This window comes from Mustela nigripes, chromosome 17 (assembly GCF_022355385.1).
Source record: "Mustela nigripes isolate SB6536 chromosome 17, MUSNIG.SB6536, whole genome shotgun sequence".
Classification (NCBI taxonomy): domain Eukaryota; kingdom Metazoa; phylum Chordata; class Mammalia; order Carnivora; family Mustelidae; genus Mustela; species Mustela nigripes.
This window is the reverse complement of record NC_081573.1, coordinates 47,725,281-47,737,247: the sequence shown is the minus strand read 5'-3', so window position 1 is coordinate 47,737,247 and position 11,967 is coordinate 47,725,281. Positions and strand designations below refer to the sequence as shown.

General features: G+C 44.2%; 1 protein-coding gene across 2 annotated transcripts in view; it reads left to right on the top strand.

The window, feature by feature from the left end:
• The first annotated feature begins 5,873 nt into the window (after positions 1-5,873).
• GLG1 (golgi glycoprotein 1) overlaps positions 5,874-11,967 on the top strand; it is a 162,112-nt gene continuing 156,018 nt past the window's right edge. For both annotated transcript variants that reach the window (XM_059383319.1, XM_059383318.1), the window contains exon 1: positions 5,874-6,349. In XM_059383319.1, coding sequence (XP_059239302.1) covers positions 5,909-6,349 — 441 coding nt within the window. In that variant the 5' untranslated portion in view covers positions 5,874-5,908. The remainder of the gene's footprint in view (positions 6,350-11,967) is intronic.

Here is an 11,967-nt window from a genome sequence, read left to right as displayed (position 1 = left end):
AATCCAATTTTCTGTTGAAACACACTATTTTTCACCTATTTTTTTAAGTTTTGTTTTGTTTTGTTTTGTTTTTAAGATTACTACACCCAGTTTGGGGCTCAAACTTACAACCCTGACATCAAGAGTCACACATTCCACTGACGGAGCATACCAAGTGCCCCAATTCTATCTTTTCTTTTTCTTTTTCTTTCTCTTTTTAAAGATTTTATTTATTTGACAGAGACACAGCAAGAGAGGGAACACAATCAGGGGCAGTGAGAGAGGGAGCAGCAGGCTTCCTGCCAAGCAGGGAGCCCAATGCAGAGCTTGATCCCAGGACCCCAGGATCACAACCTGAGCTGAAGGCAGACGCCCAATGACTGAGCCACCCAGGCGCCCCATTATTTTTTATTTTCTGTAACATACTAGTCATAGCTCTTTTAAAGTCCATATCTGATTAAGTCCAATATCTGAATCATAGTTTGTTTTTGTTGATTTTATTTTTTTTTATTTTTTTATTAAAGTAGGCTTCATACCCAATGTGGGACTTAAACTCACAAACCTGAGATCAAGAGTCGCATACTCTACCAGCTGAGCCAGCCAGGGGCCCTGACTTTTTTGTTCCTTTTGGTTTTGGTTATTTATTTCAGTTTTGTTTTGGTTTTAGCATGCTTCATAATTTTTTGTCCAATCCCGGGACATGCAAATTAAAAATTGTAGAGGCTTTCGATGATGTTTCCTGTCTTCAGAAAGATGATGTTTTCTTCCTGTAGACAGAATACTGTGGGTCACATTGACCCCAGTGAGGTTTGTTTAGGCTTTATTAGGGTTGGACTCTTGTAGTTTTGCTTTTTCTTCTAGGGCAGTACCCTCACTCCTCATGTGGTGTCCTTTCTTCTGGGGTGTGGCTTCTGTGCCCAGAGGGTAACGCTTCTGAGGCCTCAGTTTAAAGCCTAGGGTGTTGACAAAGACCTCTATACCTCAGCTCTATACCTTAGAGCTCTAACTTCTAATTCCCTAGCACACCTGAGGCTGCTGGGAACTCTTGATATATCACTCTCTCAGCTCTCGTTTTCTTCTGGGTTTGTGGAGTCTCCCCCCCTGTGGTCCCCAGCTTAGGAAATAGCCAGAGACTTGGAGAAATGTAGTCACAGATTTTTGGCTCTTTCCCTGCGGTTCTCTTCTCTACAGTCTTTTTACCCTTAAGTCCCAACCATCTGGGAGGCTCTGAATTCCTACCTGTGTATTTTCGGCCCAATGAGATTGCTGCCTTTGGCATAGACTCAATTCTTTTGAGCTACGATTTAGAAAGTACAACTCAGAAAAAAATCTGGGCTGCGTAATTAATTCCTTTTTCTCAAAGATTGTTGCCCTTCATTTCCTGATTGCATTGGTTACTCTCTAATTCCTTTCAAAGATATTTTATGTAATTTTGTCTAGCTTTTATGTCTTTCTTTCAATGGAAATACAAACTCTTTGTTTGGAGTCAGAATTCTCCCCCAGTTACATGGATATATAGGGCCTAAAGTGCCCTCGATGATCTGTCCCTGACCACTTCTCTAATTCCTTTTTCTTTTCTCTTCTTTCTTCATTCTAATTCAGCCATATAGGCCTTTATTTTGTATGCTTATTCCCACATCAGGGTCTTGAACTTGTTAATCTCCGCTTTTGGAACATTTTTGCTGTGGTCTGTTTGTGTCCACCCCTACATTTATATGTTGAAATCCTCACAGCCAGTGTGAGTGGATGAGGAGATAGTTTTTGGAGGCACTTAGGTCATGAGAGGATGGGATGAGTGTTTCTATAAAGAACCCTATAGAGCTCTCTAGCCCCTTGCCCCGTGAGAGAACACAGCAAGAAGTTGGAAATCTGCAATCCGAAAGAGGCTTCACCAAAACCTGGCCATGCTAGCACTGTGATCTTGGACTTCTAACCTCTAGAACTCTGAGAAACAAATGCCTTTTGTTAATAAGCATTTAACAGGCTAAGACAGCTTCAGATCCAGATTTTTTTCCATGGCTGGTAACTTCATTCTGATTGGCTCTTCGTTCAATTATCACTCAGAAAGCCTCACCCCAGCTGCCTTTATATAAAAGCCTCTCCCCCCCAAAAAAGCCCCTCCCTACCCCAGTCACCCCCTCTATCTTTTATTTTCTTCATAGCACTTTGTATGGTCTGAAATGATTTTACTCTTTGTTTACTGTCTTATTGTTTATCATGCATATAAGCTGGTTTTTGAGCAATGCCTGGCATTAAAAAAAACCCCAAAACCTCAACAGGTATCTATTGAGTAAATCAAGGAAGTCAGGATCAAAAAGCAAAAGGAACAATAAAAGGGTAAAATGAAATCGTAGTTTGTGATAGAGATAGTCTTTTTTTTTTTTTTTTTTAAGATTTTATTTATTTGGCTGGGACTCCTGGGTGGCTCAGCCAGTTGGGCATCTGCGTTTGGCTCTGGCCATGGTCTCGGGGTCCTGGGATGGAGCCCAATGTCCGGCTCCCTGTTCAGCGGGGAGCCTGCTTCTCCCTCTGCCCCTTACCCCACTCATTCTCTCTCTCTCTCTCAAACAAATAAAATCTTTTTTTTTTTTTTTTAAGATTTTGTTTATTTGAGAGATACAGTGTGAGCTGGGGGAGGAGCAGAGGGGGAAGGAGCAGGACAAGCAGAACCTGCACTGAGTGCAGAGCCCATCCGGAGGGGGTCCCCCACCCCCTGAGATCCTGCCCTGAGCTGAAACCAAGATTCAGTTGCTTAACTGACTGAGTCCCCAGATGCCCCAGAGAGAGTCTATTTTATACTGAAAAGTCAATGAAGTTGGGAGACCCAAGATAGGTCAACCGTCTTCCTGTTGGCTTAGGTGTTTGTACCTTATATGAAGTCTAGACTTGCCTGACAGAGCCTGAACTGGCAAGTTTCCCAGATTTCTCTGGGTCTCTTGCTTCCTGGTCATTGTGATTTTAAGATAGGCACATATACTCCTCCCTATCTCCAGAGGCAATCTGTGGCTGGGTCTAGTGTTTCCTCAGTGCAGGCTGACAGATAGGCAACTGCTGGCTTCTCTTAACAGACTGTCAATTTCTAGCCTTAAACTAGTTTATTTAAACCTTTTTAAAAGCGTTTTATTTATTTAAGTAATCTCTACACGCAATGTGGGGCTCGAACTCATGACCCTGAGATCAAGAGATGCATGCTCTTCCCACCAACAGCCAGGCCCTCTTAGCCTTAAACTAGTTTATTTTTTTTAAGATTTTATTTGTTTATCTTAGAGTGAGAGCGAGAGAGAGAGAGGGCAGGGGAGGAGCAGAGGGAGAGGGAGATAATCTCCAGCACACTTCATGCTGAGCACGGAGCCCGATCCCAGGACCCCGAGATCGTGACCTGAGCCAAAACCAAAACCAGGCACCCCCTTAAACTACTTTAAAATAATCTCCCACTTGTTGTCTGAGCACATGCAGACTTATTACTGAAAATTAATGGCTCCTAGTGACTTTTCAAGAACTTCTGGTAATGTCTCCAGCCTGCTGACCGACAACTTCCCTATCCCACATATCTGTTAACGAACATGGACATTTATCTGGTCTATCCTGGGCTGCCTTAGTCAATGCTAAAATTTCGCAGCAGCAGCCTTAGGACCATTTTATGGCAGTAGCAGGGCACGGGGGGAGTGTTGGCAGAGATGCCAACATACCTTCATGCCCAGAGATAGAGACCTGCTGTCAGCCATAGTGAGGGGTTTGTACCCTCAAAACATTCTTGGTCTCAGGGGTTCCTTATGTGGTCTCTGAGTCCCCACCTAACTTTTTTTTTTTTTTTAAGATTTATTTATTTTAGGGGAGCCTGGGTGTTTCAGTCAGTTAAGCATCTGCCTTTGGCTCAGGTCATGATCCAGCCCAGCCTCCGGTTCCCTTCTGAGTGAGGGATCTGCTTTTTCTGCTTTTCCCTCTCTATCAGCCCCTCTCTTCCACTTGTGGTCTCTCTGCCTCTCTCTTAAAAAAGTAAATAAAATCTGGTGGTTTTTTTTGAAGATTTTATTTATTATTTGACAGAGAGAGATCACAAGTAGTCAGAGAGGCAGGCAGAGAGAGAGAGAGAGGAGGAAGCAGGATCCCCACTGAGCAGAGAGCCTGATGTGGGCCTCGATCCCAGGATCCTGGGATCGTGACCCGAGCCAAAGGCAGAGGCTTTAACCCACTGAGCCACCCAGGCGCCCCTGTAAATAAAATCTTAAAGAAAAAAAAAAAAAAACATGATTGACCTTAGCCTGTCAGAGTGTGCAAGTGAGGGGAGGGGCAGAAGGAGAGACTCTTCAAGCAGACTCCGGGCTGAGCACCAACCCCTGGTGGGCTTGATCTCACAATCCATGAGATCATTCATGACCTGAGATGAAATCAATTAGTCTGACACTTAACCTACTGAGTCACCCAGCACCCTGACCCCCAACCCAGGACTTCTTAGACTCTAGTTATGTCTGATCTTCACTGCCCATTTGTGGGTCAGCATAGAAGTTGCATTTTTGAACATGGATCACCAGTTGGGATCCTATACCCCTAGCTGTCTTCATTCCTCAAAATGCTGTATTGATAGAGTGGAATAAAACTGCACCAGGGCAGTGGGAAGCCCCACAGATCCTAGTACCAGACTGGTCGAGTTTACTCTGGACAGGTCTTTTAACCCTGCTGTGCAGAACTTGTTACCATCACTGTGCCGTTCCTCAGTTGAATTAGAGTCCAACCCAGGCCTAATACAAAACTCAAATGACAATGGGTGTGAAGACCTTGGAGAAGGTATCATCTCTCCTAGGGAGGGGGAGGGGACAGGGGTGTGAGGTCAACCAACCAATCCAGGCCTAATGTGCTGAAGATGCTGCGCAGGTCAGCAGAAACAGTTCCCCAAGGCAGAGACTTGACCTGACACCTAAAGACCTGTTTTGCTATTTTCTTCTCCTCCTTTAAACACAGGGTTAAGGGCGCCTGGGTGGCTCAGTGGGTTAAGCCGCTGCCTTCGGCTCAGGTCATGATCTCAGGGTCCTGGGATCGAGTCCCGCATCGGGCTCTCTGCTCAGCAGGGAGCCTGCTTCCTTCTCTCTCTCTCTCTGCCTGCTTCTCTGCCTACTTGTGATGTCTCTCTGTCAAATAAATAAAATAAAAAATCTTTAAAAAAAATAAACACAGGGTTAAGTTCTGATTTATAATCAGGATTGCGGCACAAAAGGCTTCCCAACTGAGTAATAATATTGGATACAAATTTTTGAGCTCTATATTGTGGGCCAGGTACTTTCCCTTATTATTTTTTCTGGTCCTCACAACTATATTTCACATTGGAGCTCCTCCGCGTCTTCATGGGACGAGAAGAATGAGGCTCAGAGAGTTAAAGGACTTGCCCAGTCTGCAGGGGAGCAAAGATTATAACCAACTCCCTTCTTATCCCGGAACCTTTGCTCCTAACCATTTTTCAAGACTGCCTTCTTCCCTGGGTAAGAAAGATTCTGAGGCAGGTGGAAAGCAGCAGGAAGAGATGCAAGAAGAGACTCTTAATTTCGGAATACCCTGGTCGTGTATAGTTCACCTCTACACACAAAGTTTTTTGTTTTTGTTTTTTCCCCCCAGTCACTGAACAGGCGACATACTCTACCAGCCATCTTGGTTGTGGCAATCCCGATTCCTCTTTATTTTTCTGTGACGACAACCAGGGGAATGAGGTAAAGCCGTCCAGCCCAGGCTTTTTAAGGAGCTTCAGTAATTCCCCCGGCAAAGAGCCTCCGGGGCCCAGGGCGTGGGCCGCTTCAAGCGCAGCCTCCTCCAGGGCTCCGCTCCCGACTCGCGGGTCTGCGCCGGCGGGGGAGGGGCTCGGGCCGGGCCCTGTCGGGCCCCGCCCCCTCATTTAAATACGCGGCGCCGGCGGGTGCGTCGAGCTCGCCGCGGACCCAAGATGGCGGCGTGTGGACGTGTACGGAGGATGTTCCGCTTGTCGGCGGCTCTGCAGCTGCTGCTGCTCGCGGCGGCCGGGGCCCAGAAAGTCCCGGCCCAGGGCGGCCACAGCCAGGGCCAGGGCCCCGGGGCCAACTTTCCGTCCTTTGTAGGGCAGACTGGAGGCGGCGGGCCGGCGGGTCAGCCGCTGCTCCAGCTGCCTCAGTCCTCTCAGCTCCAGCACCAGCAGCAGCAGCCGCAGCAACCGCCTCAGCCGCCGCAGCCGCCTTTCCCGGCGGGTGGGCCTCCGGCCCGGCGGGGCGGAGCGGGGCCCGGAGGGGCTGGCGGGGGCTGGAAGCTGGCAGAGGAAGAGTCGTGCAGGGAGGACGTGACCCGTGTGTGCCCCAAGCACACCTGGAGCAACAACCTGGCGGTGCTCGAGTGCCTGCAGGACGTGAGGGAGGTGAGGAGGCGGGACGGGGCCGGGAGGGCCAGGCCTGGTGCGGGCCCGAGGGTGTTGCCGGCCTTGGAAGCCGCTGACGCCGGTCCGCTGCTTCTCTCTCTTCCTCTGTACTGCGCTCGCTCCTTCCCTCCCCGTCTCCAACTAGCTCCCCAGCGCATTCCGAGAAGAGGACCCCACCCCCCACCCCTCCTTCCCTCCCTGGTGCGGGGGTCTGGGATTCAGACCCTGGCTCCTGGCCGCTGTCTGCGAAGGCCCAGAGCGTGTTTATGTTTGCTCCGGTCTTTTGTGTGATGCTCTTAGCACAGTGGCTCCTCGCCGAAGACCTGCTTAGAATTTGGCTATTTGTTTCGACTCGGACAGTTCGTAGCAGCCCTTTTTAAATATGAAAAAATGGTTGGCGTACTTAAGCTGTTAAGAAATGATCTGTTTATTGGCAGTAGATAACGTTTGTTTAGGTAACTCAGGTTCAGTTCTGATGTGTATTGTATTCAGTACCGAATTCACTGTCTCTACCCCGTTCTTTTGTAATTTAGCAAATTCCTATTATCAAATACGGTGTTGAAACTGATATATGTCCTTCCCCCCCCCCTTCATTTATTTTGATCAATTCGTAGTGAATCTCAAGCTATTACCTCAAGTAAATTAGAGTCCCAAAGCTTGAAAAGTTGGGACAGCAGTCGAAGCTGTAATACCTGTACAGTATTTGTGATTGGGTTGTGGGATCTTGCCTTTCTGACGTCTGAATATGATTTTAATAGTAGCTTTTAATGAAATCTAGAGTTGATATTCTATAATGTGAGTCAGTTAACTGACATGTCTTCTCTAGATTTAATCCTGCGGACTTATTTGACAGTTCTCAAAGTTTGGGAGCAACTCTGGTAGGGTTGTGGGGTTTTTTTGTTTTGTTTGTTTAAGGTTAGGTGTATAGAATTAGACCTAAAGGTTAACAAATAGAATGAAACTGCTGCTTGATACAGTTTTGTTTGGGAAATTGTATCATCAGAATTGCCTAAGATGTTCATGACCATGGACATGGGACCATGGGAAGATCACTGGTTTGTAGAAAATTGCTAGTCTTGGCAATATTTCCCCCACTCCGCTCGCCCTCCCATCCACTTTGATACCTGCTCTAGTATTCTATACAGAGAATTCACAAGGGGGAGTGACATACATAATCTGAAGACAGAAAGGAAATTTTCTGAGCCAACAGAAATGCAGGACCACAGATGACTTCTCTTCTACAATTTAAAGACTAGGAGGATTCATTGTTACTGTTTATTCTTCAGCTACTTCTCTAGTAGATACAGCTGAGATTCTTAACTGTCAGCCTTTTTGGAATTTTTTATTTGGTATTTGAGGATATATAATCAATGTTCCCTCAGAGTAAGACCCTAATATTGGTGATCAAACACTTTGTTAGTGGTTTGTGGCAGAAGTAGGATGTTATTAGGCAAAGTGGCAAAAAGTGGCCAATGCTCGGAGAACATGTCTCTTTCTTTGTGTGCTTAGGAACATTTGGAAAGCTCTACTTACAGGAGCAGGCTTCCTTTGTCATGCAGTAGAAGTGTGTAGCAGCATATGTAATCCATAAATAACAGATTTGATCACTTTTGGGGTCTGTTTAATTTTGTGGGTACTGTCTTGGATTACTTAGTGCAAGGAAACTGGCTTGAAAATGGAGTCCCTGCTCCACATTTGATTGTAAGATTCTCGGCAAGGATACTGTTTCAGTAACTACATTTTTTCTCCTTTGTGGAGATGGGTATTTAAGTTCTTCCAGCGTAGTTACTAGGTCCTGTATTTCCTTTGTAACTTTCCAGAGTACCTAATTCAGTACTGAGACTCAATAAATATTGCCAACAGATTGAGGATAAATATACTAATGAAGTCAGTTTTATACTCCACAGGAAGAAAACGTGTTATGTAAATTGGAAGTGGGGGTATTTTGGGGACCAGATCTTTCCAAATTTACAGTTTAGTTAATTTTCCTCTAATTTTATATACATAAAAGTTGAAAAAAAGGTACCATGAACGATTGTGTATATTCTTCGGGAGGTGGACCTATTTTCTTTTCTATCTTTTTTTTAAAATTTGTAAGTGGGCTCCATACCCAATGGGGGCTTGAACTCGCAACCCTGAAGTCAAGAGTTGCATGCTGTAGGGACTGAGCCTACCAAGCTTCTGGAAGTGGAGCTGTTTTTGTTTTGTTTTGTTTTTAAATATTTATTTATTTGATATATAGAGAGATATATACAGTGAGAGAGGGAACACAAGCAGGGGGAGTGGAAGAAGGAGAAGCGGGTTCACGCTGAGCAGGGAGCCCAATGCGGGGCTTGATCTCAGGACCCTGGGATCATGACCTGAGCAAAGGCAGATGCTTAACCATCTGAGCCACCTAGGCGCCCCAAGTGGAGCTGTTTTTAAACTTTTTTTTCTTTAAAGACAGCAGAAGAACATTTAAATCCACATAGTTTGAGAATTAGTTAAATCTGATTTATGTGTTTGAAAGAACATACCTGAATTAAAGAAAGAAACTGCCTAGGCACATTTAAAGTGAAATTATGGAACATGTTTTGCATTTGTTTTTTGGTAAGTAGTACTGCTTGATAGGGAATTTGATATAATCTGCTTCTATATCCCTTTGGGTTTTCTTTGTTTTTTGTTTGTTTTGTTGTTATTGTTTCCTTTATCCCTTTGGATACTAATTTGGAGAAGGCTGTTCTCTGTGTACTTGCTATTAGAATTATGGAGAGGCAAAGCATGTGAGTGTTTAAATGGTAGTAGACATTTTTATTTTGAAACAACATGGGGTATACAGTGTTAGGTTAAGTCTTTTTTTTTTTTTTAAGGTTTAGTTTTTTGTTTTGTTTTAAAGATTTTGTTTATTTGACACAGAGAGAGAGAGCACGAGAAGAGTGAGCAGCAGACAGTGGGAGAGGGAGAAGCAGGCTCCCCACTGAGTAGAGAGCCCCAGGCAGGGCTCGATCCCAGGACCCCAGGATCACAATCCGAGCCTAAGGCAGATGCTCAGGCAACTGAGCCACCCAGGTTCCCCGTGTTAGATTAAGTCTTGAGCTCAAATATTTTAAGATTGTCTCTACTGTAGTGCTCAAAGTTATGTAGTAGTTCACTTACAAACTTTATTTGAAGGTATTTATGGCTACCTTTAAATAATTACAGCTGGTAATTTCAGTGTGTCTAACATATCATAACATATGCCAACAAAATCTGTAACTACAGTAAATCTGAACATGGACTATAGTTCACAGCTTTCCCTCAGTCACTTTGGGTGCTATTTTGAAGGTTGTGTGTCATGAGAGGGATTTTTTTTTTTTTTTTTTTTTTTTAAGATTTTATTTATTTATTTGACAGAGAGAAATCACAAGTAGATGGAGAGGCAGGCAGAGAGAGAGAGGGAAGCAGGCTCTCTGCTCAGCAGAGAGCCCGATGCGGGACTCGATCCCAGGACTCTGAGATCATGACCTGAGCCGAAGGCAGTGGCTTAACCCACTGAGCCACTCAGGCGCCCCGGGATTTTTTTTTTTTTAACCCTTTCAGATGAGTCATGCTTTTTAAAAGGTCAAGTATACCCAGTGGGTCCACTGTTAAATAGTAGATGTAATAGTAGTAATGATAGGATAGTTGATGTGGTTACATGTGTGTGTTACATGTGTTGTGTATATACATGTGTACATGCATGTCAGGTTACACACATGTATATACATACAGAACTAGTAGTGCTAGTCATAAAAAATATAACAAGAATGTATAAAGGCCTGGGCACCTGAGTGGCTCAGTCGATTAAGCGGCTCAGGTCATGATCCCAGGGTCCTGGGATGGAGCCCTTCCTAGGGCTCCCTGCTCACCAGTGAGCCTGCTTCTCCCTCTGCCAGCTGCTCACCCTGCTCATGCTCTCTCATTGTCAAATAAATAAATAAAATCTTTAAAAATAAATAAATAGAATCCATAAAGGGGAAAAAGGAAAAATATACCCTGGGCTATTTTAGCAGGTGGAGGAATAATAATACCAAAGAAAGAGAAAGTACTGCTATGTAGTTAGTAGTTAATACATTAAGAGATAAGACATGCCTTTTTTTTTTTTTTTTTTTTTTAAGATTTACTTACTTACTGACAGAGAGAGACAGCAAGAGAGGGAACACAAGCAGGAGGAGTGGGAGAGAGAGAAGCAGGCTTCCCACCAAGCAGGGAGCCTGATGCAGAGCTCGATCCCAGGATCCTGAGATCATGACCTGAGTTGAAGGTAGATCCTTAATGACTGAGCCACCCAGGCACCCCAAGATAAAACATGCTTTATGTTGAGAGTAATTTTAAAATACTTATGTATTTTTGACCGAAATGACTGGTATTATCATGTGTTTAGAAGTTCGGATGGAGACATTGGTTTCTTGGGAGGAGTTTATTAATGATGTGCATTTTTCTTAGGGCTTTTTTAAAAACTGTTTTTATTAGATTTTATTTTTTTAACATATTTACTTAAGATTTTATTTATTTGAGAGGGAGACAGAGATAGTGAGAGACAGCAAGAGTGGGGAAGAGAGGGAGAAGCAGGCTCCACATTGAGCAGGGAGCCCCATGTGGGGGCTTGATCCCGGGACACCAGCATCATGACCTGAGCCAAAGGCAGATGTTTAATGACTGAGCCAGCGAGGTGCCCCTGTTCTTGTTAGGTTTTAAAACATAAAACTTTCTAATATGGGAAATTTCAAGTATGCACAGAAGTCGAATAGTATGGTGATTCTCTCTGTATGTATCACCTAGCTTCAACTGTCTCTATGTTTTTTTGTTTATTTGGCATAGGATTTGGGAGACTGGCATATTTTAAAGCAAGTCCCAGACACATGTCATTTCACTTGCTTCCTTTTTTTTTTTCCATTTCACTTTCTAATTACTTTGATGTGTATCTTTGATAAGCACTTAAAAAATAAAACAATGTAGCTATTTAAGATGTACTATTTTATGTATCAAACAGGAATTAACTTTTTAAAAAATTTTCTTAAAAGATTTTATTTATTTATCAGAGGGGGGGGGAGAGAGCGAGCACAGGCAGACAGAATGGCAGGCAGAGGGATTAGCAGGCTTCCTGCCGAGCAAGGAGTCTGATGTGGGACTCGATCCCAGGACGCTGGGATTATGACCCGAGCTGAAGGCAGCCGCTCAACCAACTGAGCCACCCAGGCGTCCCAGGAATTAACTTTTAAACATTACAAACTGTAAACCCAGTTTCTTTCTTTCTTTCTTTCTTTCTTTTTTTTTTTTTTTAGATTTTATTCCTTTATTTGACAGAGAGAGAGACAGTGAGAGAGGGAACACAAGCAGGGGGAGTGGGAGAGAGAGAAGCAGGCTTCCCACTGAGCAGGTAGTCCCATGTGGGCCTCCAACCTAGGACCCTGGGATCATGACCTGAGCTGAAGGCAGATGGCCAACAACTGAGCCACCCAGGCGCCCTATAAACCCTTTCAGACTCACAGATGAACATTTTTATTACCCTATTCTTTTAAAAAATTCTTTTATTTTTGAAGATTTTTATTTTTCAGTAATTTCTGTATCCAACGTGAGGGCTAGAACTTACAACCCCAAGATCAAGAGTCTCACACTTT